The sequence below is a fragment of the Perca fluviatilis genome, chromosome 16 (assembly GCF_010015445.1).
Source record: "Perca fluviatilis chromosome 16, GENO_Pfluv_1.0, whole genome shotgun sequence".
Classification (NCBI taxonomy): Eukaryota; Metazoa; Chordata; class Actinopteri; order Perciformes; family Percidae; genus Perca; species Perca fluviatilis.
In genome coordinates, this window is record NC_053127.1 from 31370715 (window position 1) to 31396982 (window position 26268).

General features: G+C 41.0%; 2 protein-coding genes across 4 annotated transcripts in view; one reads left to right on the forward strand and one right to left on the reverse strand.

Moving 5' to 3' along the window:
* riox2 (ribosomal oxygenase 2) overlaps positions 1–292 on the reverse strand; it is a 13178-nt gene extending 12886 nt beyond the window's left edge. The window contains exon 1 of one of the 3 annotated variants that reach the window (XM_039778403.1): positions 186–275. The gene's annotated coding sequence lies outside the window, so the exon portion shown is untranslated. Of the gene's footprint in view, positions 1–185 lie in introns of all 3 variants that reach the window. The other 2 variants (XM_039778404.1, XM_039778402.1) reach the window with 2 other exon arrangements.
* An 18587-nt stretch (positions 293–18879) lies between these two features.
* Positions 18880–26268, forward strand: part of sim2 (SIM bHLH transcription factor 2) — a 30691-nt gene continuing 23302 nt past the window's right edge. Inside the window, exon 1 of the mRNA XM_039777900.1 lies at positions 18880–19163. Coding sequence (XP_039633834.1) covers positions 18926–19163 — 238 coding nt within the window. The 5' untranslated portion in view covers positions 18880–18925. The remainder of the gene's footprint in view (positions 19164–26268) is intronic.

Genomic DNA, 26268 nt, shown 5'->3' on the forward strand with positions numbered 1-26268 from the left:
TTGGGGTCGTTGTTTTGACAGTAAAATAAGGAAACGTGCCCGACAGCGTAGCTTTTGCGCGCTCCCGCAGCTCTCGGCACGTGAAGCACAATGACCGTTTTAACTGTAGTCCGGTTCACATAACGATATGGTTATTAATTAGTTATGTTTATGATAGAGTTGAACAACTCCGCGGACCCACTCACCTTTCCAACAGCGGCTGAGACGAGCCGCTCCACGTGAACAGAGTTGTGTTTCCCTCAACATGTCCGACTGGAAACTCCTACCAACGTGGAACCACAACACTGATACTGAGGAAAGTGTGACCGTAGGGGGGCGCTGTTGTACCTTGTATAAGTGGTTACATGCTGCCTCTTTTTGTTGACAGTTTTTTTTTTTTTTTTACAACTGCTTACACACGTTTTCAAAACTATGTCTCTTTTTTTTTTTAAAGCTCTACACACAATTCCCACAACTGCACACACAAAATGCAAAATGCCTCACATCTCCTTCAAAATGAAACACTGCATTCTAAATGCCACAAACTAATCTCAAAATGAATGCCAAACACCTTTTTCATTATGGTACATTTTCGGATACACCATGTAGGCTACACACCGTTGTTTTAAATGCAAAGCTCCGTTGTCTGAGAGGGGTTGAGGACTACAGTGTAAACAACAATGCAATGTTGAAACAGAGCAAGTGTAGCATTTTGATTGGTTGTTTGGAAGAGGAAAGCACATCAGTTCCTGTTAGATTTTTGTGTCTTAGGTAGAGAATTGTGTTTTGAAAAAGAAAACTGAGTGAAAGATTGAGATATAGCTTATTGTTTGGTTTGGTTTGGTGTGTAGTTTTACTCTTTGAGTAAGAGATTTCAAAAATCGTGTGACATTTGATTTTGTGTCTAAACTGTAATTTCCTGGCACAGCAGGGTCCCATTCTCTGATTGCCTGTGCCAGATACTGACCTTCATTCTATTGTGCTTGTGTTGTTTTTGTGTGTTTATCAGCATTTAAAGAAGGTGAGAGAGGCGCCTGCAGATTTAAAAGTCCAATTGCATTATGAATAAAGGCCTTAATGTGAATATGACTTATTGTGCGATGTATCAGAAACTGGCTCCCAGAGGGCAACAGTTCATACAGCTCATACATAGGATGAATCGTATCTTTCCAACTATATGTGTATAGCTCTGGTGGTGTCTAATTTATTCTGAGATTTTCTAATGATTTTACAGACTGTTTTAACCTTGGTGTCATCATATACACTATATGTTAAATTGTGTGTGTGTGTGTGTGTGTGTGTGTGTGTGTGTGTGTGTGTGTGTGTGTGTGTGTGTGTGTGTGTGTGTGTGTGTGCTTCCTGCTTTGGAACCTTAGACCGTATGTATGGAACCCAGACTGTTGTCTCTGTTGTGATGTCATATGGAAAGTGGAATATGTCCTTATTTAGAATCCAGGATGTTGTGATGTCATATGGAATTATGCAGAGTCAATAGGTTTTAACTCAGTGGGAGATACATTTCATTTGGTAAACCACATTTTAGACGTAATTTACACATCGACTTAAACAGGGCATCATGTCTGACAGTTGTGACGCCCTTAGAAACGCTTCAGAGGAAGCCAGCGATGCAACGGTGGGAGTGCACTTCATACATCTGGAAGAAGTAAAGGAGATATCTGAGGCGCAACAGCAAGATACCAAGTATGTGTCTTAGGGCCAAATATAGATGATCTCATAAGTATTGATTGACTTGTTTGGATAAAGCCTCATTGTGAACACTTTATATTCTGGTGTGTCTGTAGTGAACGACAAGAGCTGAGGAGAAGACTCTATGAGGCTGCAACCCGCCTCAGAGAGAAGAGGGAGAACCATGATAGGTTGTTGGAGGATGGACTGGACCTGGAGGCGGAGATAAAAGAGACGGAGGCTGAGAATAAAAGCCTCACCGGCAAAGTGAAAGAGTATGACACCTAATAATTAGGCTTTTTCTTTTATTTTTTTACTTAAGTAAAGGATCTGAATACTTCTTCCACCGCTGCTGTATACACAGTGGCCATTGAGTCTGTTCGGCTCCCAAATTCACCATCTATGTAATGTTGTTAGTCCATCTCATACTAACAGGCTAAGAACCAACGTTAACATTAATAATTTGACTCTAAGAATAACACTTAATTCCCATGTGTATCTTTTCTATAGCTTATACATGTATCTGTGGTTGACTTTGTATTCAGGTTAAAACAGCAGTTGGAAAATATAAGAAAAAGGAGGGCGGAGGAGGAGGAGGGTGAAGAAGCCCTGCGCCAGGAGATTCTGTCTGAGGAAGAGAACTGGAAGCTGGGGAATCAGTTGACACATAACATAAGGAAGATGGTGAGTTCACGCTTTCATTTCTCCTGTTCATAATAGGATTGCATTCCTGCAAAACATTGGAATATAAATTGACAATGTCAATATATATTAAATACATGCTTGTGAATGACTACAGGTTCCATGCATATGGGAGAACTGAGTTCAAAGATTTGAGATACAGAATGTAGCAAAATATACATCATATACTGTATTGTTGTCAGACTTCCCGTTTGGAGCCTCCTAGACAGTCAGTGTGAACTTTGAAGGGTCTCGTCTACACTGCTTCTTCCCCATTTGTCTATGTACAGCTTACTTTACATCACTGTGACATGTTTACATTGAGCATATTCTGTGACAAAGATCATTTAGAGAATTAAAATAGACTGTGTGTGTGTGTGTGTGTGTGTGTGTGTGTGTGTGTGTGTGTGTGTGTGTGTGTGTGTGTGTGTGTGTGTGTGTGTGTGTGTGTGTGTGTGTGTGTGTGTGTGTGTAAACTTGAGAGTGATAAAGGCAACCTTGTAGCAGGAGTATTGAAGAAAAATTGTCGTGTTGACTGTAACACTTTGGAGTCCAACCCAAATAAACGGTATATGTGCAGTTTGCATTAGGCATATTGGAATAATTACCCACTTCCTGTTTGTGCAATTTTGTTTTCCACCACAGCTAAATGGTAGAGACTGTCTAAACTCGGGATCATAGCTGTTGTACTTGTGATTTGTCTTCATCTAATAAGGGGGAAAAAAGTTTTCCTATAAGTTCAGGACTGGTGGTCAACATTTCATCTAGGCCAGTGGAGCCATTTTAATTCAATTCAATTCAATTCAATTTTATTTATAGTATCAAATCATAACAAGAGTTATCTCGAGACACTTTACAGATAGAGTAGGTCTAGACCACACTCTATAATTTACAAAGCCCCAACAATTCCAGTGATTCCCCCCAAGAGCAAGCATTAGCTGTGGCTAATGCGACAGTGGCGAGGAAAAACTCCCTTTCAGGAAGAAACCTCGGCAGACCCAGACTCTGACGGTGCCAGTTGGGGGTATGATGAACAGTGGCAATAGTAGTTACAATAAAGATAATGGAACAGTGACTACAAATGGTAGTCGTAGTAGTTAATGTCATAGCAGGGCACTGCAGGGCGCTACAGTATGTAGCGTGGCACAGCAGAGCATGGGTGGACGTAGCAGGACGCAGCAGGACACTGCAGGGCATTGCAGAGCGTAGCAGGGTGTAGCAGGACCAGTGTGACAGCTGCAACCAAGATCTTGGTGCCACCCTAATCCAAGGAAATATGCTGGGCGAAAAAAGAAACATAAGGACTCCGGGGAGTAAACTCCCCAGAGCTAGGTTAGTAACAGGCATTTCTGGGACAAGGATGCAGTCAAATTTAAATAGTGAGAAGAGAGAAGCTCAATGTGTCACAGAAAGGAAGTAACTTCCCCGGCAGTCTAGAACTATAGAACTATAACAGCATAACTAAGAGAGACAGGTTAAGGAGAGGAGCCTGGTCGGGCTAGAACTCTCCCCAACCGGACTGGATTTTGAACAACAGATTATATTTTACTACACAAGAGTTTAGAGGGAAACAGGATTTTAACCCTTGTGTTGTCTTCCAGTCGACCATGCAACTTTATTTTTCAGAGTCCACATTTTGACATTTTCAAATTGAGCCTTCAAATTCAATGAAAGTAGTGAACTAATTTTTTTTTTTACCTGTGAAGAGCATTGTATGGAACTATTCAGGTTATATATATTTTTTTTAAAGTTGGTTGAAAGAAACCCAACATTCTGATATAGAAACTTTTAGAAAATGGGTCAAATTTGACCAGAGGACAACAGGAGGGTGGGAATGATAAGTGACAGCGTGGCTGGCTCAATAGCCAATCTGACCAGCCAGTAGCCTCCACCTGAACTGTCTGCCCTCATTTCATTTCATATCTTACCTTCGTTTTGTGCAGGAAAAGGAGAACGAGAATCTGCGGGAGAAAATTGAGGATTTGAAAGCTGAGGTATGACGTCTGACTCTGCCACATACTTATTATCAGAGGTGGAAGAAGTACTCAGATATTTTACTTAAGTAAAGATACTCTGTTACAATTACAAGTTCTGCATTGAAAATGTTACTCAAGGAAAAATACAAAAGTATTAGCAACAAAATATACTTAAAGGACTAAAACCTAAAGGACTCATTATGCAGAATTGGCCCATTTCAGGATAGATATTATATCAGTGAACTATTATTATTGACGCATTAATGTGTACATCGCTAATTTGTTGCAGCTGGTAAAAGTGAAGCTATTTTTAATTTATGTATACATATCTTATATATTACTTTACATACTGCCTGGCAGCTTGGGAATTTCCCCCTGGGGACCAATACAGTCTTATTGATATACATTAATAATATTAATGTATGTATTGGTTATATTTGGTAGTGGTAATCTAAGTCTGCAAAGTAATTAGTAACTAAAGCTGTCAGATAAATGTAGTGAAGTTAAAAGTACGATGTTTCCCTCTGGGATGTAGTGGAGTAGAAGTAGAAAGTAGCAGAAAATAGAAATATTTATGTAAAGTATCTCGAAGTTGTACTAAAGTACAGCGCTTGAGTAAATGTACTCAGTTACAAGCAATAAGAAACATGTAATGGTTGGATACTGTACAGTATATGCGGAGTCAGTGACAGAACTGTAGAAAAAAACCACAGCCACTACTGAATAGAAAAGCGTTTAGCTGGTGTTAATGGCTCCCACTCTCACTTTGAGCTTCTTCTCTTCCAACTGGAACAACTCTCTCTGGGACAGAACTATCAGGAACCAATCCAACGGCTGGGGACAGCTGAGCAGGAGTTAAAGGTAAAACTACTGTTCTTTACTAAGGTAAAGTAATGTAACGATATGTTCTTCCAAACTGCTTACCTGTTCAAATAGCACATTCATTCAGTTGAGTTATAGTGTACGCTGGTTAGTTGACTTGCTGTGTGTTTTACAGCACAACCTGGAGCAGGTTCAGGAAGTCCTACGTAGGAAAGATGACGAAATAGAGCAGGTATGAACACCTTTGTGAAATCTTGTGTGTCAAGTGTCGCTTAGCTTCATCTTTTTAAAATCAGAGTTGTCGGAGAGTTGATGAAAAGGTTTGTGTCTGGCAGAAATCCATGACCTTGATTCAATTCAACAACAAGATAGAGGAGAGTTTGAACAGCATCACGGTATGTACCGCATACTCTGTGTGTGTGTGTGTGTGTGTGTGTGTGTGTGTGTGTGTGTGTGTGTGTGTGTGTGTGTGTGTGTGTGTGTGTGCACGTGCGTGCGTGTGTCTCAATATTATTGCACCTTTCAGACATTTCATCTTGTCTTCTGCAGAAGCTCAAGCAGGATCAGCAGAAACTTCAAAAGCAGCTGAGCAGGAGACAGGGGGAGCAAATATTGTAATTACTGCATTATAATTTAGCTGGTTGTATTTGTACAACAATTCTACTAACTGTACAACAATACATCTTAAAAAATAACCCAGTCTGAGTGTTGTGTCGTCAATGTCAATGGTGACCATCTTATAGTTTGGGTGGAGTTGTCTGTTTTCTCTCATCTGTCTGTTGTTTGGTTTGACAGAGCTGCATGGAACACATCAACTATGGTAAGTATAATTTCCAATAACCATAATTAAACATATATTAACACAACCCCAATAGGACTTCAAAAACATAACAGCTTTATTTCACCAGCCATAGCTAGCACTTCAAACAAATGCGCTTATTCTCGTTATGAGAAGATTGATACCACTGTTGTACCTGTTTGATAAATATGTAGCTGAGTCAGGTTAGCTTAGCATAAAGACTGGAAGCAGGGGGGGATTTAAGTCTTCATATTTTGTCCGAAGGTAACAAAATCCACCTCTAAAGCTCAATAATTCACATTCATGTCATGTCTCTGGGTTATCTGAGGGACTGGTTTTTTGGCCGGGCGCTGTAAATTCCTAAAGTCTCCGTGGCACCATAAGGTTGCCCAGACAACCAGTGTAGACCTCATGAGGTTACTCCAGGCCAGAAATAGTTTGGGATATGACCCACCGTAAAACTACAATGTGTCGATTGTACAGATGTTGTACGCATGAAACAAATGAGATATGGCGTGTTAATTAGTTTGGACTTAGTAGGCAGATGTTGTAACCTTTAGACAGAGAGTGGTTAGTTGTTACCCCATTTCAAGCTATGCTAGTTAGCTTAGCTTGGGGTTGCTGGCTATAGCGTTCTATTTACAAGACAGAAACGAGTATTATTCTCTCAGCAAGAAAGTTTCCCAAGTCACACTATTTCTTTAAGTTCTGTATGTCATAGAAGAGGCAGGCCTACTTCTAAGATATGTGATCAAGCTTTCTGTTATCTTTGTAGGATAAGAAGGGTGGAGAGGACAAAGATGGGAGGCCCCCAATGAAGAAAACGTATGTGTCCGTTCCACAACAACAACATGCAATTTTTTAAAATATATATATAAAACTTAACCAAGATAGAAACAATCCCTTTCCTTTACTTATCTGTGTATTTTGTGTCTGTGTTAACCAGGTGGTCGTGTCTGAAGAGCCTGTGGGAAGGAGTAAAGGTAGGAGGATGCATCCTCCTTTGTGTCCTCCTTCTTGTGGGTATCATTGCCTCCATGGTGCCTGTCTGCAACTGTCCAGATCCTGACTGCAACCTTTGGGACATCGCTTTCAACCTGCTGGAGCCCTACGGCCAGCTCCATCACACACTCCGCCATTACTAATAGCTAGCTTACTGTCACAAGCACCGCATTACACAGAGTAGTGATATGAATAGAGATTATAGAGTTAAAATAATTGTTTAGCCTTAGTAATAAGTACTGGATAAATGGTTGAAATAGGAACAAAACTAAGAAGATCTAAAATAGCCACTTAACACTATACTTCCTGTCTGGCAGGAAGGGGACTTTTCTTATTTGTGGTCCTTCTCAAGGTTTCTTCCATTTGTTCCCGTTAAAGGGATCTCTTGGAAGTTTTTCCTTGCCCTCCTGAGGAGGGTGCTTTTTCTAAAATTGTGCGTGTCAAATAGGCTACAATTGACTGTGAACTGTTAGCAGTAAACGGTTTGTGGTTCTATTTGTTTAAGTACCGGAGCTTACCTATAACGGTTAAATTGTGGATCGTTTCGACGGTTAACTCCTTACTATCAATTACCTTTCAAATAAAAGGAGGTTTTTGCTGCCTTGTAATCTTTACAAGCTAGTTAAGTTAGCTAGCTATAAACTGAGAAAAAATAGTTTAATTCTCTGTGCAGCTCAAAGGCTACCGCCTGCAGCTACTGGCAACTTTTAAGACGGAATGTTCCATGTTACTCAACGCACGAGTTGACGTTGTGAATTAATCAACTCACCATAAATGTCAATATGAAAGCTTTGACTTTTCCATTTGTTTCTATTGTCTCTCTTGCACAACATACGCTTGAGTAATAATTGGATCTTCACGCACTTTAAAAACATAGGAGAAAAGGCTAAGTGGTTAGCACTGCTGACTCACAGCGAGTAGGCATGACAGATCCTGGTCCGGGCAGAGTTTGATCCCTGGTCTGGGCTCAGCCTATCTGTGTGGAATTTGCATGTTCTCCCCTGGTTTGCGTGGGTTTTCTCCGGGTGCTCCGGTTTCCTCCCAACATAAAGGCATGCATGCTGGGTAACTAGGACCACAGTTGAAAACGGTTGGCTTGAAAATTCTGTTTCCTCTTTTGAAGATATAAAGGGGTGGAGCAGTCCGGCAGCGCTACACCCCTGGCCCTGGCAATAAAATAAAATAAATAATGAATACATTTAAATTTTGTACTTTGTGGGGCGGCCTCTAGCTCACCCAGTGGGGGCGTTCGCCCCATGTTGGCTGAGTCCTGCAGCGGCGCAGGGTTCGGGTCCGACCTGCTGCCCTTGCTGCGTGTCATTCCTCATCTCTCTCCCCCTTTCATATCTATCCACTGTCCAATAAAGGGAAAAGCCCCCCCCAAAAAAATCTTGTACTTTGTTGTCTCATTCCTAATTGCATGGAGAGAGAAAAAACTAACATCTAAGAATGGTCTTTTTTCTAAGCACGTCTATTTTATATCATTGCAAATGAGATGTTGTCCTCAATATTTAAGCCCAGATGGGGCCTGTTGAGAGGGGTGGGGCCCTAAATGCAGCACTCACTGTCCTGAAAGATAAGCAATGAAACAAAATTTATGAACCATGAATTAATTTTGCAATCTGGGTGAAGATACTCAATAGATCAATACTTAATCTTTTTAGTCACTGATCTAAATTATATAAATATTACAAAGCAGTTCATTGATTATTGTTTCAGTTTTTGCCTGGTCCAGCCTTACATGTTCTGATATGCCTGCCAATTGCTTTGATCAAGTTTACGTTTTTGTCCAACCATCCATCCATCTTCGTCCGCTTATCCGGTGTCAGGTCGCGGGGAGAGCAGCTCCAGCAGGGGACCCCAAACTTCCCTTTTCCGAGCCACATTAACCAGCTCCAACTGGGGGATCCCGAGGCGTTCCCAGGCCAGGTTGGAGATATAATCCCTCCACCTAGTCCTGGGTCTTCCCCAAGGCTTCCTCCCAGCTGGACGTGCCTGGAACACCTCCCTAGGGAGGCGCCCAGGGGGCATCCTTACCAGATGCCCGAACCACCTCAACTGGCTCCTTTCGACGCGAAGGAGCAGCGGCTCTACTCCGAGCTCCTCACGGATGACTGAGCTTCTCACCCTATCTCTAAGGGAGACGCCAGCCACCCTCCTGAGGAAACCCATTTCGGCCACTTGTACCCTGGATCTCGTTCTTTCGGTCACCCAGCCTTCATGACCATAGGTGAGGGCAGGAACGAAAACTGACCAGTAGATTGATACCTTTGCCTTCTGGCTCAGCTCTCTTTTTGTCACAACGTGGCAATAAATTGAATGTAATACCGCCCCCGCTGTGAAGATTCTCCGACCAATCTCCCGCTCCATTGTCCCCTCACTCGCGAACAAAACCCCCAGGTACTTGAACTCCTTCACTTACGTTTTTGTTTGTTCTTCTATTTCCTCTATATGGCTGTAATTGTGATTCAAGTCACGTGACTTTTTTTCAGAGTGGCTTTCTCTTTGCCGCTCTAACATGAAGCTGTGACTGGTGAGGCATCAGGTAACTGTCATTGTATGAACAGTCTCTCCAATCACTTGAGTGGTCGCAGGTCTCTGGGTGGCCTCTTTCACCAGTCTTTGTCTTGCACACTCACACACACAATTTTAGAGGACGATCTACTTGAGGCCGATTTACCGCTGTACTATTGGATTGTCCCTTTGCATTGTGTAGGTTTCGCCACTGACTCGCCAAATGCTGGAGCTTACTGACACAGGTGTATTTATACTACAACCAATTGAAACCCCCCAGTTGATATTCATTTAACTAATTATATGACTTCTAAAACCAATCTGCTGCACCAGTGATGATTTAGTTGTGTCATAATACAGTAAAGGGGGTGAATACTTGCAAACATGCAGTTTGTATTATATGTATTAGGCCTATATGTTTGTTTTTTCACCTTTAATTTTACATGCAAGTCATAAAAACAAGTTCTTATTTACAATGGCGGGCTGACACACAAAACCTAAATTACGTTAGACATACATACAGTTTAAAATGGCATTAAATACAATTTAAAGTAACACCTAAACTTGGCAATGAGAAGCAGTCAACAAGTATAACAAGAGAAACGCACAGGTACATGGGTGAATAAGGAAGGAATGTGTAGCTGGGAAATGATGATGTAAAAAAGCAACTGCAAGGATTTTAAAGGCAGAAATGGAAATGAGTTTGTCCAATTTAAGTCTTGTTTTGAGTCTTTTGCAGAGCATTCCAGTAGCGAGCAGTTGAGTTGGTTTTGGGGATGCTTAATTGAATATGAAGTGAGAACCGGGTATTGTGTGTGACAGAAATTGGCTGCAGAAGGCGACAAGTAATGAGGTGATCGGCCGAGAAAGGGTCTTGTAAATGAAAGGGAACTAGTGAATATTACGGCGAGAATGAAGGGAAGGCAAATTAATTCATTTAGTAATTAATTTAGATTATGTAATCTATAGATACATATAGAGAGCGAGAGTTTTTTATTTATTAAACATATTCATGGTAATTGCTAGAGCATACAATCATAGAAGGGTTGCCATACCAATCTATATTAGGACACTATGGAGGGAAGATATCTCTCAGGGTAATGTTGGGAAAGAGGTGTGTTCCAGTAAATTGCATCTCTGCTGCACACATAATAGGCAGTAGTGGAATCAGTCAAGTGAGGCCATCTTGCTTTTGCATGCAGGGCGATGTGTGAACTGTGTGCATGCGTATGAGCATGCATGAGTGAGTGTGAGAGGCACATTAAACAGGCTTTGCACTGTGTTGTTGGATTTCCTTGCTCTTATGCCTAAATGATTTCCATATGAGTATGACTCAGGCTAAGAAGATGATGACGATGGCAGTGGCATGCTGTGAGCTCTGTTTCAGCTTTTAAGACCCCTGAACCCATTACTGGGATCATTCAAAGATGTGGTAATATGGAGGAAAGTGTCTATGCAAGTGTGCCAGAGAGTGTCAAATGGGCAGTGCTGGTTCCAGCATTGGTGGCATCCTCGGCCACATCTGGCAAAACAGGTTAACTGCTGTTGGGGTTCCATTCGTAACTTAATAATAACCAATCAAATCATATTTTAAACACACTTTAAACGCAGCAGACATGTTTAATGACCTATGAGGGAAGGCCAAGCTGGCGTTTTGGAGAGAGCAATTCTTCTAAAGTTGTACCTTTTAGTTAATTTACAGTAATTCATATACAGTAGTTACTAGTCAGTTAAAAAGGTGAAATATATACATTAAAAACATGAAATGGGTACAGTGACTAATATAGGCCACAAGGTGGCAGTATATTTAAGACAGTGTCCAAATGTGGCTTCATCCCAGCAGTACTCCCTGCCTCCTAAGTAGAAACATAGAAAGAGTAGAAAGAGATTGAGTTGCTGTAATCTGCGATTGAAAGGCCTCAGAGATCTACTCACTACTTCCTGGCAAATCAATTACAGTGCATGGTTAAATGGATCAATATACATAAGCACAATTACCCGTGGCTGGAACTGGAAAAAAAACAATGTACAAACATCCCAATTGCAGATCTCCCCTTCCTCTCACAATCAATCAAGAAATCCAACTTCTGCCAACGCATTACCATCTATTCAACTCTGACAGCCTGGTGGAAAACAAACCAAATCACAAAATCATCACTAGAATTAAACAAGTTCACCCCACTCTGGCACAATCCAGTGTTCATGTTACAGAACAAACCTTTTAACTTCTCCATACGGGCACAAAAAAGGAATCACACACCTTCACCACCTATTTGAGAACAACCATTTCATGTCATTTAACACACTCACAGAGAAATCTTGGGATGGGAGAGAACAGTTCCTTCAATATCTACAACTTAGACTTAAAATAAAAGATTAAATTGGAATCACCAATAATACGTTACAACCCGCTCAGCTCACAGAAGAACTTATGAAAATTAATAACTTCAAAAAACTAGCCTCCCGGCAATATACAATGATTTCCAACCTAAACACAACAATAACACTCCCAACAACCAAGTGGGAAGCTGATCTGGCCTTCTCTGCCACCCCTGAATACTGGAAACAAATCTGTAAGAATACCTTCTCCTTGACCGCTAACACCAGTCACCATCCTGCAGCTTATACAATATAAAGTCATTCATAGGACTCACATCACCCAAAGTAAAATGTTCAAAATGGGCCTAGCAAACACAGCTATCTGTTCACAATGCACCTTAGGTAGCACAGACGATTATCTACACGCCATGTGGCTCTATCAACCAGTTCATTCATTTTGGATCACAATCACCGAGACACTGTCCACCACCCTGAGCTACAGAGTCCCATCTTCTCCAACACTCGGTCTCCTTGGTGATATCTCCGAAATCCACATCCCGCAAAAATTCAGGAATCCGCCGTTGTTCATTTCTCTAGCTGTCGCTAAAAAAGTAGTCCTCCAAAACTGGAAATCAAAGAATTCTTGCCACATCAATCACTGGACAAATTTTATCTCAGAATACATCTCAATGGAAAAACCAATGCACACAGAAAGAAGCAAATATCAGCCTTTGAAGATACCTGGTCCCCATTTCTAACGTTTCTAAATTCGACAAAAATATAACTACAAGCTGTGTATATTACCAGACATATTCCTCCCTCTTCCATTATGTAATACCCCGCCCTCCCTAGTACTTTTACATTATTTATATCATTTAATTATTCAAATTTCCCCTTTTTTTTCTTTTTTTCTTGTCTTCTTTTCTTTCTTTTTTTTCATTATTTCTCCCTTACAGTTATCACTTTACTCATACACACATACACACACTAGCAACACCATCCACACTTATGCATAACATGTTTTTCCAACTCCCTTCAAACACGACAACCGTGATCACCCAAATATGAATCATAGCTCATTCCACCCAATTATTAATAATACATCCTGGTGTTTGTCAACTGTCCTGTCCAGTCCCGTCTTGTCAGTTCTGTTATGGTCCCGTCTCACTTCCTTCTGTTGTTCTGTTTGTCACCTTGTCGCGTTTTATGTGTTATGTGTTACATTTCGTACGTGGTGCTTTAAACCCCCCCTTGCCCTCATATGGATCCAGGGTCTCACTAAAACAGGGTGAATGGTCACGGTGGGGCAACCGGTAATGCACTGAATGTAATTCTAAATCTGAATGTAACATACTGTGTATATAAAAAATATCGCTCTATAATAAAAATAAACTTGTCCTCCAAAGATGGGGGGTGGTGGTAGAAAAAAGAAAAGAAAAGAAAGAAAGGCCTCAGAGAAAATGCAGTTAGCCCTTACCCAAAATTAGGCTAATGTACCTTATAGACCTAATATAGCCTTAAAATCTGGAGCTCCACGCCTTGGTGTCAAACCCACAGTAGAATGTGCAAACCCACATGAAGGAGAGTTGTGTAAAAGCCTGAGGGAAAGCTCAATGTGTGTAAGTGGTGGTAATCTGCAGTGACTTTGTCAAGAGAGAAAGACCTGTGCAAACACAGGCGCTCCACCAGAGGGCACCAGGAGAATACAAAGTATTTTTGACACACTGACCATGGCAGTGGCACGCTGTGAGCTCTGTTTCAGCTTTTGAGACTAGCAAATGTATTTGCTATGCATACATGGTACGTGTGTGCATAGCAAATACATTTGAAATAGATTGATGAGTTTAATGTTAAGTTTATGTCTGACCTGCCTGCTTTATTTGGGGCCATTTAAGACCATGTGGCAGATGAACAAGTACAAAATCTAAATGATTTGACTAAATATTGACAATGACATTAGTTGTTTTTTTTAAGGTGGAAATTGCAGCTGCTTACATCAGATAGATAGATAGATAGATAGATAGATAGATAGATAGATAGATAGATAGATAGATAGATAGATAGATAGATAGATAGATTTTTATTGATCCCAAAAAATTGGGAATTTCGGTGTTGCAGCAGCAAAAATGTCAAGAATACAATATACATTAAATAATAGGATATAATATAAGAACAAATAGTTTAAAATATCTATAAATTGGGAATAAAAACTGTACAACTGTTTAAATAGTATTAATAAAGCTGTAGGTAAACAAACCTATTGTGCAAGTTGCAATTAGTGCAGAAGAATCTAAAGAATGCGCCAAATGAACACATTTGAATTTGCAATGTAATTGTGTGTGTGTGAATGCGAGTTATGATAAAAGAATGTGGTTGCCATTATAACAGCGCCTCAGTAGGGCTGACATGGGTCATTTGCTTTGTGCACTGAGACTGAACACTTCCTGAACATGTGACTTTTTGACAACCAGCACATCTGAAACATCATACACCGAAACTCTACTCTGTGCACCATGAGACCATGAATAAATGAAATGTCCTATACATTTATACAAAATATAACGTTGAAGCATGTGGCGGATGTGTAAAACAAATGTGATGAAATTTGACATTGACATGAGTTAATAAAAAAAAATAAACATTTTACAACACCCTAATGGTTTGATTTACACAAAACTTTTGCACCATCATGTTGTCACTCTGAGGGAGGGTCTTGAACACACACCCACTGTCTGTGGAGGGGCATTCGGATCAATCACTGACTACAAGCCCACCCGACCAACTTGTGAGTCATAACTCCATATCCAATGTGCCGAATGAGTTTCGGACCACACCGGGTGTTTTTAATTTAACAGGGTGGAGGACGAGTCACTTGCCTCTTAAAAACTGGATCTGTAGTTTATTTCCCTGAACCGCAGCGCTGTGAACAGACCAAGTTATCATTGTGTTGTTGTCACACACACACACATACACACACAGTGGCGGTTCTAACCCATTTTAACCACATGGGCCAGACTGGGGCCAGCTGCTATTTAGTTATTTAGCTGCGGAAGGGTTCAGAAGATAAGTCAGACAGTTCATCTTTAGGACAATGTGTTATTTTACCAACAAAGTTAACAGCTTGGTGTATTACAACAAACCACACAATATTCAATCAGATTTATGTTCACATCAACAAGAAATGTGGCATGACACACTCTATAATTATGCATAAAGAAAATAGCCTTTGAGGCCTACAGTATTGTAGTTACTTTATTTTTTATTTGTGCCACTGTCCTGAATTCATTGTTCAGATTTTTGTTTCATCAACAAGTAATGTTGATAAAGAAAGCACCATAAAGAAAAACTGACAATTACTGTCATAGTATACCCTGCACTGTAAGAAAAAAATCCGTAGAAAAACAGATAATGTCCTGGCAGAAAATGACAAGTACCTTTTCTGTTGAGGTTACTGACATTTCTGTTAATCCAAAAAATTTGAATACGAAAAAACACCTGTGAAAAATCATTACAGAAGACTCCCACACTGTAAGACTTTTCTTACAGTGTGGCTAGTAGAAGAAAATGACCATCCACCTCAAACACTGTTCACCTGTTGTCCTTTACACATAGTTATTAGTTTACTGGATGTGCCTGTGCTGTAATCCCTTACAACAGCCCTTCATTAATAAAACCTGCCTGACTTTTAAAATGTTTAGATTGCCAGATCATTTTAGAGGCTGCATTGTGTGGTCCAGTTGAATTGAATTACATCATATTGAGAGGTGAGATAGTACCTCAAGTATTTAGCAGGAATGTACAGTACTGCCATCCACAAGAACAACACCAACAGCAGCAAACAGTCGTACTTCCACTTGTGCAGTTTCAAAAGTCCACAGTGAGTCCCGGGGTAAGATTTTCTTCCAGAGTAATATTCATCCATCAACACTGACAGCCATGCAGAAAGTGATAGCCAGACTATTACAGCCAATGCAAATAAATGGACTGATTACTCTCTTATGAAAGCTGCCTTCACGAGTGTGAGGAACATTTTTCTCCCAGTTACTATCCAGCTCATACATTTTAAACCTAGGCGTGATTAACACAACTTTAAAGTGTTAGTTAAATGTCAGGTTAAGACAAACAATGACTCGATTTCAGAATAAAGATTAAAAAAAAACTTTTATTGTCACTCACAAATGTACGCACAAATGGAGACACATGCCTTTGATCTATTCTATTATTGATCTACAGTTTTTTGTGACATTGTGGAGAAGTTTGTTTTAGACTTGTTTTGTATTTAATAAGAAAAAGTGATAATTGGTGAAATCCATACAAGATATATTTTATCTATAATATCGTGTTGAAAAATTACTCAATCTGCTTGAGCCAGTTCTAGCCTCTGGTTGAAGTATATTGGGCAAAACCTAATTCACAGGGTGCACTGCAATTTTCAGACACTGACCTTTTTAGGTGCCTTCCTTCAAGGAGGTTTGCAGCAGAAAAATCGCTGATACTTAAACTCCTTCACTTGGGGCAGCAATTCACTCCAAACCTGGAGGGAGCAATCCACGGTTTTCATGGCAGAGAACCATGGCTTCGGACTGGGAGGTTCTGCAAACTGCCCCAGCAGTTCATGATGCAAATCACTGTCGGATGAAGCCGACAGAACCACATCATCTGCAAAGAACAGACACTTTCCTTCCCCCGGCTACAAGATCCTGTCCATGAAGATCCCAGACAGAGTCGTGATAAGGGACAACCCTGCCAGAGCCCAGCACTCAATGACAATGTGCTTAACTTTCTGACGCTCGTTATATGGGACCAAGGACCAAGGACCAAACTCCCATGGCCCCTCAAGTAACCTTGCATGGGTGAAAACCTAGTCCAGTGTTCCATGACCAGGATGGAATCCGCACTGCCCCTCCTGAATCTGAGGTTCTGGGTCTCCTTTTAAGTACCCTGGCACGAGCTGTCCCTGGGAGAATCATGGGTGTATAATAATAAGTGGATACAGCATTCGAGGCGGAGCCCCGTTCATTCCTTTGAGGGTTGATCAGTGAACGACGAAGACATCATGTAGCCAAAAATGACTAGGGTGTTCAGCACTGCTTCCGCACTATGGGGCCCATAGAGCAGGCGCACTAGAGACCTCTGTTGGGGGCCGAGCCGGCTACTTCCGGTTTAGCGCGCCACTAGTCTCGCTTGCCGGACCTATCTCCACAGCGCTGCGGAGTAAGGTCTGGCTCCTCCACACATACACTCCTGGATAGGAGAAAAAAACACTCTGGGTTGTTTGCATTTCTCGAAAAACTCGCTAAGCTCAGGATGCTCTGCAAAATAGTCTCGGGACAGAAGTTGTTTTGGTGGAACATTTTGTCTATAGCAATCCCTGCCAATCAGTCCCAAAACATCCCAGTAAGATCATAAATGTTGTAAACGTATTCTTTGGAAATCTTAGCAATCATTCCCAGAAAGAACCAAGCAGGCCTGCCTTGTTGCACTATCCAAATTTTCTTCAAAACTTGCCATTTTCAACGAATAGCTTGCTAGCTCTGTGTTTGTTGATGCTTTCCAAAACCAACAGAGTAATTTTGCGGGGGTTGTGATGCTCATAAAAAAAGTATACACTGATTTCTCTTTCCAACTCAAAACGTCTCAGTCTAAGTAAGTCCATGGGAAAAAAAAAGTCTTTTTGGGCCAGAGGGCATCACGTGACGGCCCGGGAGTTGCAATTCCACTGTTGGCCTGGAGAGAATAAGCAGTGTGATTCCCAAATAATTGGAGAACACCCCTGCGGTCCCCCTCTTTTTAAAAATGGGAACCACCACCCTGGTAGTTCACCACCAGATAATTTCCCCAGTTAGGGTCAGCAGTTCTCCTCCCCTGTTGAACACAGTCTGGGCCAAGCCCTGCTTACCCCTGCCAGAACTTCTTGGCCTCCTGATTTCCTCCCACACCTGGGTTTTTGCTTCGGCAACCACCAAAGCTGCTGCAGCCCCTTCTGGTTCCCCCCAGTACCTGTCTGCTTCTTCAGAAGACTCCTGGGCCAGCCAAGCCAGAAAGGTCTCCTTCTTTAGCTTGACTGAAAATCTTCTGACTCAGAGCAGCAGCCTCCACAATGACCATGGACACAAGGCCCAGTTCACCCTCACCACATGCCCATCACCCCTGCTCCTCTCTTCGCCCGAGCGTCCCAGACTTTACCGCCGCAGATGTAATCATATGACCAAAAAGTTGACCATTGACCTTTGAACTAAGGTATTCTGGTTACACTTATGAGTGACAACATGGTGTTTGTTATGGCTTATGGATCACATCAGCACATTAGCAAGTTCAAAGTATTGAATATACTTTAAATGTTTCTGAGCTGTGCATATTGTACACAGTATGGTGTGTAGGCCAGCAGTTTGTGGTAGGTAGGCCTAGTTCTCACACACACACACACAAACACACACACAGACACACAGAGCTAGAGAGAGAGAGAGAGAGAGAGAGAGAGAGAGAGAGAAGAGAGAAAAGAGAGAGAGAGAGAGAGAGAGAGAGAGAGAGAGAGAGAGAGAGAGAGAGAAAAGAGAGAGAGAGAGAGAGAGCAGATCTGAGGTTTTGAGGGCTTTTCAGACCAGTTCAGTAGCAGTCTTCTGCTGCCCTGTCCTCTACATTTGGTGACAACACGTAGCCTATCTAATAACTTCAGTCAGTCTTCTATTTGTTTTCCTTTTTTTTTTTCGGCGCACGAGGCCATGCACGATGTGCCGAGAGCAGCGGAGCGGGACATCTGGATGTCTGGATGTAGATGGATGAATAGATGGGCGGAAAACTGACAGCGCCGTGAGATCACCGTGAAGTGGACGTGGCGTTCAGCGCCGGGGGCTCCTGCAACTTTGTCCGCTGTTGCTGTCGAACAGGTGAAGCTGGGGGTTGAGATTGGCCCGACATGTGCGCCTATTCTCTGGTTTTCGGAGTGCGTTGAGCGGCCGACGGGATTAACGCAAGCGCATGCAGTCTGGTCCGTTCTTCTGGATTCAGATCGGAAACACAATCCTGCTCGTCATTGAAAGTTATTTTTTTTTTCTATAGGAACCTGACATTGGGGATGCTAGAGGAAAAAAATTTTCTAATCTCTCAGTAACATAACACACCCTGTATGTAGGCTATACATGAGTCTATGGGAAAAGGCTCAGCGGAGACTAACTTTAATGCAAGGGTCATTCATGTGAAATTACCAGAGATGAAGGAAAAATGCAAGAACGCGGCGAAGACGCGGAGAGAGAAAGAGAACGGGGAGTTTTACGAGCTGGCCAAGCTGCTGCCTCTGCCGGCGGCCATCACCTCCCAGCTGGACAAGGCCTCCATCATCCGGCTGACCAGCAGCTACCTCAAGATGAGGGCAGTCTTCCCCGACGGTAGGCACCGCACGGGAGCGCCCGCAGAGGGGACAGGCATTATTATAGGCTCCAGTTCGTTTAAATGTCACATTATTCTAAGGGCAAAAGGACAACACACATTGAAAGATTGTTGTCTATAGATAGTGACATATTTAAATGTAGCCTATAGCCTATACCCATACACTCTGAAACACATCTGTCAAAAACACACTCCATAGGTTTTATTACATAGTTTGATATAGTCAAAGCAAATTGGTAGCCATTCTCTGTAAGAAAGTATCACAAAATCACGGACCATTGCCTTTTTTACTTCATCAGATTATATTGTGAAAAATAGTACAAAATATATTCCAAGTATAGGCTATAACAAATTATGTTAGTTGTCAATATAGAAAGTAGCCTATAGCCTAGCTGTTCCCTTGTGGCTTGTCCATGTGTAAAAATAATAATAAGTTTTCACACTGTGTCTCGCTTAAATTGTGTTAGTAAAGAAGAAGACAAATAGATCCAGGCTCCTTTTTGGTAGCCTAAGTGTTTCTAAGTAGGCCTATAGGCCTAATTGTTTTTTATAAGTTGGTTACTGAATAATGTAGGCTACTTATATTGCATATTAAAACCTGAGTCGTCAGTTACCAAGTAACTGCATTACTAAATGGAAAACATAAATCAGCCAAAGGGATTTTCACAACCATGATGTTCTTGTCAATATTCAAAAATAGGCCTAAATGATTTATTAATAAAGCCACGAGTTACATCTTAAACTCTTTGTAACGAGTAGCCTATCATAGCTTTTTACCGCTTTAAAACAACATTGACACGGTAATTAAAATTAAGTTTAAAATAAACTTTAAACTTAAAAAAAATAGATGTGTCAAATAGCTGCATTTGCTGATCGTTTTTCCCCAGAGAGTTGCTACAAAATGTAGGAGCCTTTGTACCACATTAAGACTTTTGCCTAAAAGATACAATGATCCAATATATAATAGCAATAATAATAGCCTAATAATAATAATAATAATAATAATCGTATTATTTTTTATTATTTAGTGCTGTTTTGACTTTTCCGTGACGCAGCCTATAATACGATTCAGTCCTGCTTGCAGTAGTAAAAGTGAAAGTTTGCTCCTTCACTCAATCACCATCTCTGGGCTGTTAAACCAATTGGGTTAATTAGGGTGTCATCGAAGTGTTGAGCTTGTTTTCCGACTCTGATTAAAAGCTGATGTCGACTTTAAACGCCTCACTCATTCATCAAGGTGAATTATTTCATTAGGCCGCATGCAGCTGCGCCGGGGCAGGTTAGAGGGCAGGAAAACAGAGCCTTTCCTCTCTGTCATCACTCATAAAGTCAGAGGGAACACACGGCCTTCTGTGGCCGGGCCACCCGTTAGAGTGAGAGTCCAGCCGCGGGGCCGCCGGCCTCCATCACCGCCTCTCTCTGTCCGGGACGGCGGCGGCAGGCCTGCCCGTTTACTCCCTCCACCAGCCTGGGGAATGTAACGCTCACAGAGCCGCCGGAGATGGTGGATTATTGTGTAGCCCTCCCTGTAATCCCAATAAAGCTCCGTAATATCGCCGAGGGGTATATGGGGGAAGTCAGAAGATCAGGAAGACAAACTTGGAGTTATCGGCGCGTGGCAGCACTTCATTTGATGCCTTTATGACTTCACCATGTGTTTAATGCTCGGAAGAAGCACTAGACCTAGGCCTAGGCTATATGTTTTTGTTTTTTTAAAGATAATTTTTTGGGGGCCTTTATTTGATAGGACATTTTAGAGAGAGGGGGAATGACATGCAGCAAAGGGCCGCAACTCAGAACCGAACCCGCGGCCGCTGCGGCGAGGACTGTGCCTCTGTATGGGGCGCACGCTCTACCAGGTGAGCCACGCAGGAGCCCCAGGGCTATATGTTAATATGTTTTTGTGTCACTGTAAATACAGACACGAATATCAGACAGACAAAAGTCACTTTTTCCCCGTTGATGTCCGGCTGCATATAGCCGAGGCTGCTGTGGTCCTAGTGGACAGAGCGTCCAGACGTCTGGCGTCTGTTTGCTGACCGACCTGCTGTTGTATTTGTTAATCCAGAGCGTTTCCCTCAGGTTGGCCTATGACAAATTAACGGCCGGGGCACAGCAGTATCGTGCATCTGAAGGCATTTTTATTTCATTATTTCATTGTTTGAAAATAGGTGATAACCCAAAAACGTAGCTTTTATTATTTTGGATACGCAGTCCATGCATCTGCCTGACGCACAGAAGCTGATCTGTAACCTTACTTCGGCTGCTGAGTCTTTGCTTTTTAATACACATGGTTACACACACACACACACACACACACACACACACACACACACACACATACACAGACACACACACAAAATACATTTAAATGTATTAAGATTAGAAATATGGACTGAACGGCCATACTATTTTAATGTGAATGGCCAAAAGTAAAGATGTCTTTTTGCATTTTTTTTTGCATAGGCTATAATTTCATATTTCAGTTTATTTTATGTTGTTGTTAGCCTTTGTTATTTTGGTAAGTTGGAGTTTTTATGAGAAGGACAACATCAGAAATCCAGCAAAGTCACAACATTTTTTTGAGTAATTTTAGCTATGGGTCAAAAGATATGAAGCTGCTAGAATAATCTATTATTCAAACAAGATTATGTAGATTTAGCCTACATTTTTTACTAATTTGTGTTTCTAAGCCAATGATTGTTAAGAAGAGCTTATCATTTTTTTTTTACGATTCAAAAGAGTTCATTTAAAATTGAAGACAAACACAAGAAGCCTACATATTGAAATACGTACGTGTCATAATTCTGCATAGATATCATAGACACTTTAATATAGGCTAGTTCTCAGAGATGAAATGTGATTCACTTACTCCAACATGGTGCCTCTTGTAATTTAGAGGCACTGCTTTAGTTGAGTATTTAACTGCTGCAGTTATTAGTTACTTTTGCAGTCAAAGATTGAATGTATCAAATATGTTTTGCATTTAAAAAAAATGTGTAGGCTATCGCTGCAGTTTAAATTATTCATCAGTCTAACCCGAACCTGCCACAACCTTCACAAAACCGGCACACAATAACATTATTAAGGTGGCACAGTTTGAGAATATGTGAAGTGAACTACTTGTGTACATTTCCCTGCTAATACTTGTACCCTAACATTTTAATTGATGTCATGTCCATTTCACTCCAACGAGTTTTAAAATATAGAAAATGGATGCATGTTGAGCTTTGATGATATCTGGTCCTTTTTCTTTGCAAATCCTAGAAATTCAAAATTTTGTATTTAGTATTTCCCATCGCCCCTCACTGCCAATCTTCCAGCAGCTCTGGTAGGATATTACAATTGATGTGAAAAGCAGAATTGATTCTACAAAGTGGCCTGCTTAGCAGGAACCCTGTTGTGCATTTTTTCTGCTTTCAGCACAAGTTTAGCAGGAAATGATTCAGTAGAAATGAAATGCTTTTTTATCCATAGGCTTCAAAAAAATATTGATTCTGCCTTTTTTAAACTCAGTCCTAATGCGAGGCATTTTGTGTTCTAGATTTATGCAGATATGTGTTTATTTAGCTTTTAAAGAAGCTCACCCTTTATCTAGAATAATCTATTATATATTCCATTATATGCTAGGTTATCAGTTGAACAATATACTCAACCATACATTTAGTTTGGAGCACTTTGACTGTTATCAGCGTATTTTGTCATTTGTTTCTGGGGAAATGTGTGAGAGAGACACATGCAGCCAGCGACAGCTGATTGGACTCTGTGACATTGTGGATAGACTTCACACTGATGAAAACCTAATGTTTATGACAGTGAGAAGTGAAGCGTAACACCTTTTACGGATCCTAAAAAAAATTGTCGACAGTTGCATTCTAAAAAATAAGCACTGAGAACTGGCTGGGCCATGATAAGTCACATTGTTGACCCTCCTAGCTCAATGACAGCTGGGCATTTGATTCACAGCAGACAGCGGGGTCTCTGAATGCCAGCATGGATTATGGAAAAAAGAGTTTAGATTAACAGTGTCAAGCACTAACATTTCACTCCTTCCTGATCAGGTGATGACAGAACTCTCTGTTTCCTCCAATGTTTGTCTTGTTTCGACCTGTTCCCACACAGACTAACTTGATGCAAATATTATTTTTACCTCCGCCCTTAAGCACAAAGTAGGGGTTGGTACACGGAAACGTATCCCAAGAAACGGAGATGCCACTCAGTGTGTTGGCATGTTTCACAAAGCATGTCTCAGTTCTGTCTCGCAAAGCAACACACACTTATTCTTTTCTCCAAGTGTAGAAGTAAAAACAAATACTGTCAAGTCATGGACATACACAATTAGGTAGTTATGGAGTCTGCACAAGGATGTGGATACGAATACAAAGCAGATCAATTACATATTAACATTTAAATTATTAATTGGAATAAATGAAATAAATTGGAATAAATATAGTGCTTTAAATAATAACTATAAATAATACATTTCAGAATCAGTTGGTCTTCAAATGATATGTTTTGTATCCAAAAATAAGTGCCCTAGTCCTGTAGCTTTCTGGGCCATGTGTGCCCACTCTCGTGCGATTTTCTGGGAAATGTGAAAATATTGGAGCAGTTGTTGAAATACTGTGTGAAAACACTCCTGACCTTACAGATTGATCACTAATCTGCAAATGGGCCACAGCCTGGGAATTATGTATATATCGGATGATGTGCACAAATCGCATCACAAACCAGTGGCAACACTCAGTGCTGGTGCAAGAAGCAGTGTGCTCTATATGTAGAGAACTGGAAAGTAACTGGAGGACGGGGTCGTGGATGGGCATGTAGCGCATGTGCTTTTTTAAAAATCAATCCCTAACCAATTCCCTAACCTTAACTGTACCACAGCTGCCATGCACGGGTATTGTAAAAGATGGCAAACACCATTCAACATAATCCTTAATGTTGCAGAACGGTCCAATATCAATGCTCTGCCCTATTGTCAGATGAATGTAATGTACATACAACAGTGTAGGCTACCAGCTGTCTGAACAGTAAATGGCATAATTTGAATAATTCTAAGTTGTCACGATGAACTAGCAGATCCTCCCCAATCCGTCTGATCCTTTACACCAGCAGCAGGCAGTCTTGAATGAGGCATAAAGGGTTAGTTTGTTAGTTGTTTGCATGTTTGAGTTTTTTGTTGTTGACTATACCCAGACCAATGTAGTGGTTAATAAGGAAGACAATTTAACCAAATTCCCCAAAAATATATTAAATTGTCACTTCCTTTCATTGGTATCTCTGCATGCAGTTTGGGCTTCATTTGTCCCAGTTTAGAGCTACCTTGCCCTAACACAATACAATGTAGGTGAATGGAAATTAATTTATACTTGAACAAGACAGCCATTAGCAGCTCTGTGAGGCTGCAGTCTATAGGCACAGCATTGTAGTGTCAGCGTGCTAACATGCTCACAATTTCAGTGCTAACATGCTAATGCTAACCTGGTATAATGTTTACCATGTCCAACATCTTATTTTAGCATGTTACATTGCTGCACTAAAAACCATAAATGAAGCTCATGTTGGCGCTAAAATGGACAGTCAGGGGATCACGTTGATCAAGTCAATAGGATCCATCCTCCGGGAGCCACAAATGCCTCAACATTTGGTGCCAATATATCCAATAGATGTTGAGATATGAAACTGTAATTGTACCTTGAACTCACATATCAGATGTGAGTCTTCAGCCTCTGGAGAGGCCATGAGAACAGGGAACCAGGCGAGGCAGAGGACGGCACAGCCACTACAGTGACAGACATCAGTAAGGCTTATGTGGTCACTTTTGCAAGTACTAGTTGGAATTAATCTCTACAGTGAAGGTGGTGGGTGCAAAAGTTAGCATGACCCATAGAGCCACATGGCCATATTTGTGGGAAATACGGCAGGTTGAAATATACCAGAATGTTATATTGTTTCACACTCTTGTGAATGTGGCATATGTCTGAATTAGTTACTGCGTTACATTTCATCATAGAGTCTACAGGCGGAATATTCTACTCGCTTTCTTGCTGTTGTATCATTTATTGAAAGTGCTGCCATGTCCACCTTTGTGCCAGAATCCATCAGACTGTTGAACAGACTGTTGAACAAACCACACCCCCATCGATCGATCCAGCCTTCGACCTATTCTCCCTACCCACTACTCCTACCCTCGGGTTTAGTATTTTAGTAGTTAGCATTTATTTATTCTCTGGTATGATTAATACAGACTATATATTGTTGTATGTTGTGTTTGAATGTGCCTGACCACAAACAAAGTTCCCTCACGGGAAAAATAAAGTGCTTTCGATTTTTTGATTTTTTGCTGGCGGGTTCACCATTTATTTGCCCACCGACCGCATAAGAATCAAATATACTTAGAGTAATGTCTTATACTAATGTTCTATTCAAACATCCTGCATATGATCAACACACATATGATCATAACCGGGATACTGAGCATGTATGTGCACAGCTGCACCCTTAACTCAAGTCATGTAGTAGTTAACCAGTCGAAGAGAAGAAAAAATGATGAATATTTGTAATGATCTACATCCTAAGATGATCGTCCAACACAAAGACATTTTGCAGATGAGACACACTTCTAAACTGCTGCTGTTGATGGAAAACTTCAGTATTGTATTCATGCTCTTATTGGAGAACATTTGTCTACTAGATCCGATATCCTCTGGGGACATCATAGAACGCTATACAAAATTTAACAGGAAACCATAAAGCTTCAAAAGTTTTATTTTGTCTGCTATTTAGCTGTCACATAAACATTGCTTTATTTATTTTAATGCAGGCCTTCTGGAGGCTACTCTAAGCCGTGTACTGTAAATAGCATTAAAATAAAAAATATTGGATCATAAAATGTGGTCCGGATATCCAATAGTTACTGATAATACCTGCAAATCAGTAGAGAAATGACAGACTGTCCCTTGTGGAGGAGTCAAAGACAATTTACAGACAAACAAATCTAGGGGATATGAATAAACAGGTTTCTTATGTTCCATCTCACATCCCTGAAGACTTCTAACAGGAACTGCTGTGTGCATGTACACATACTCACTGACAGACAAG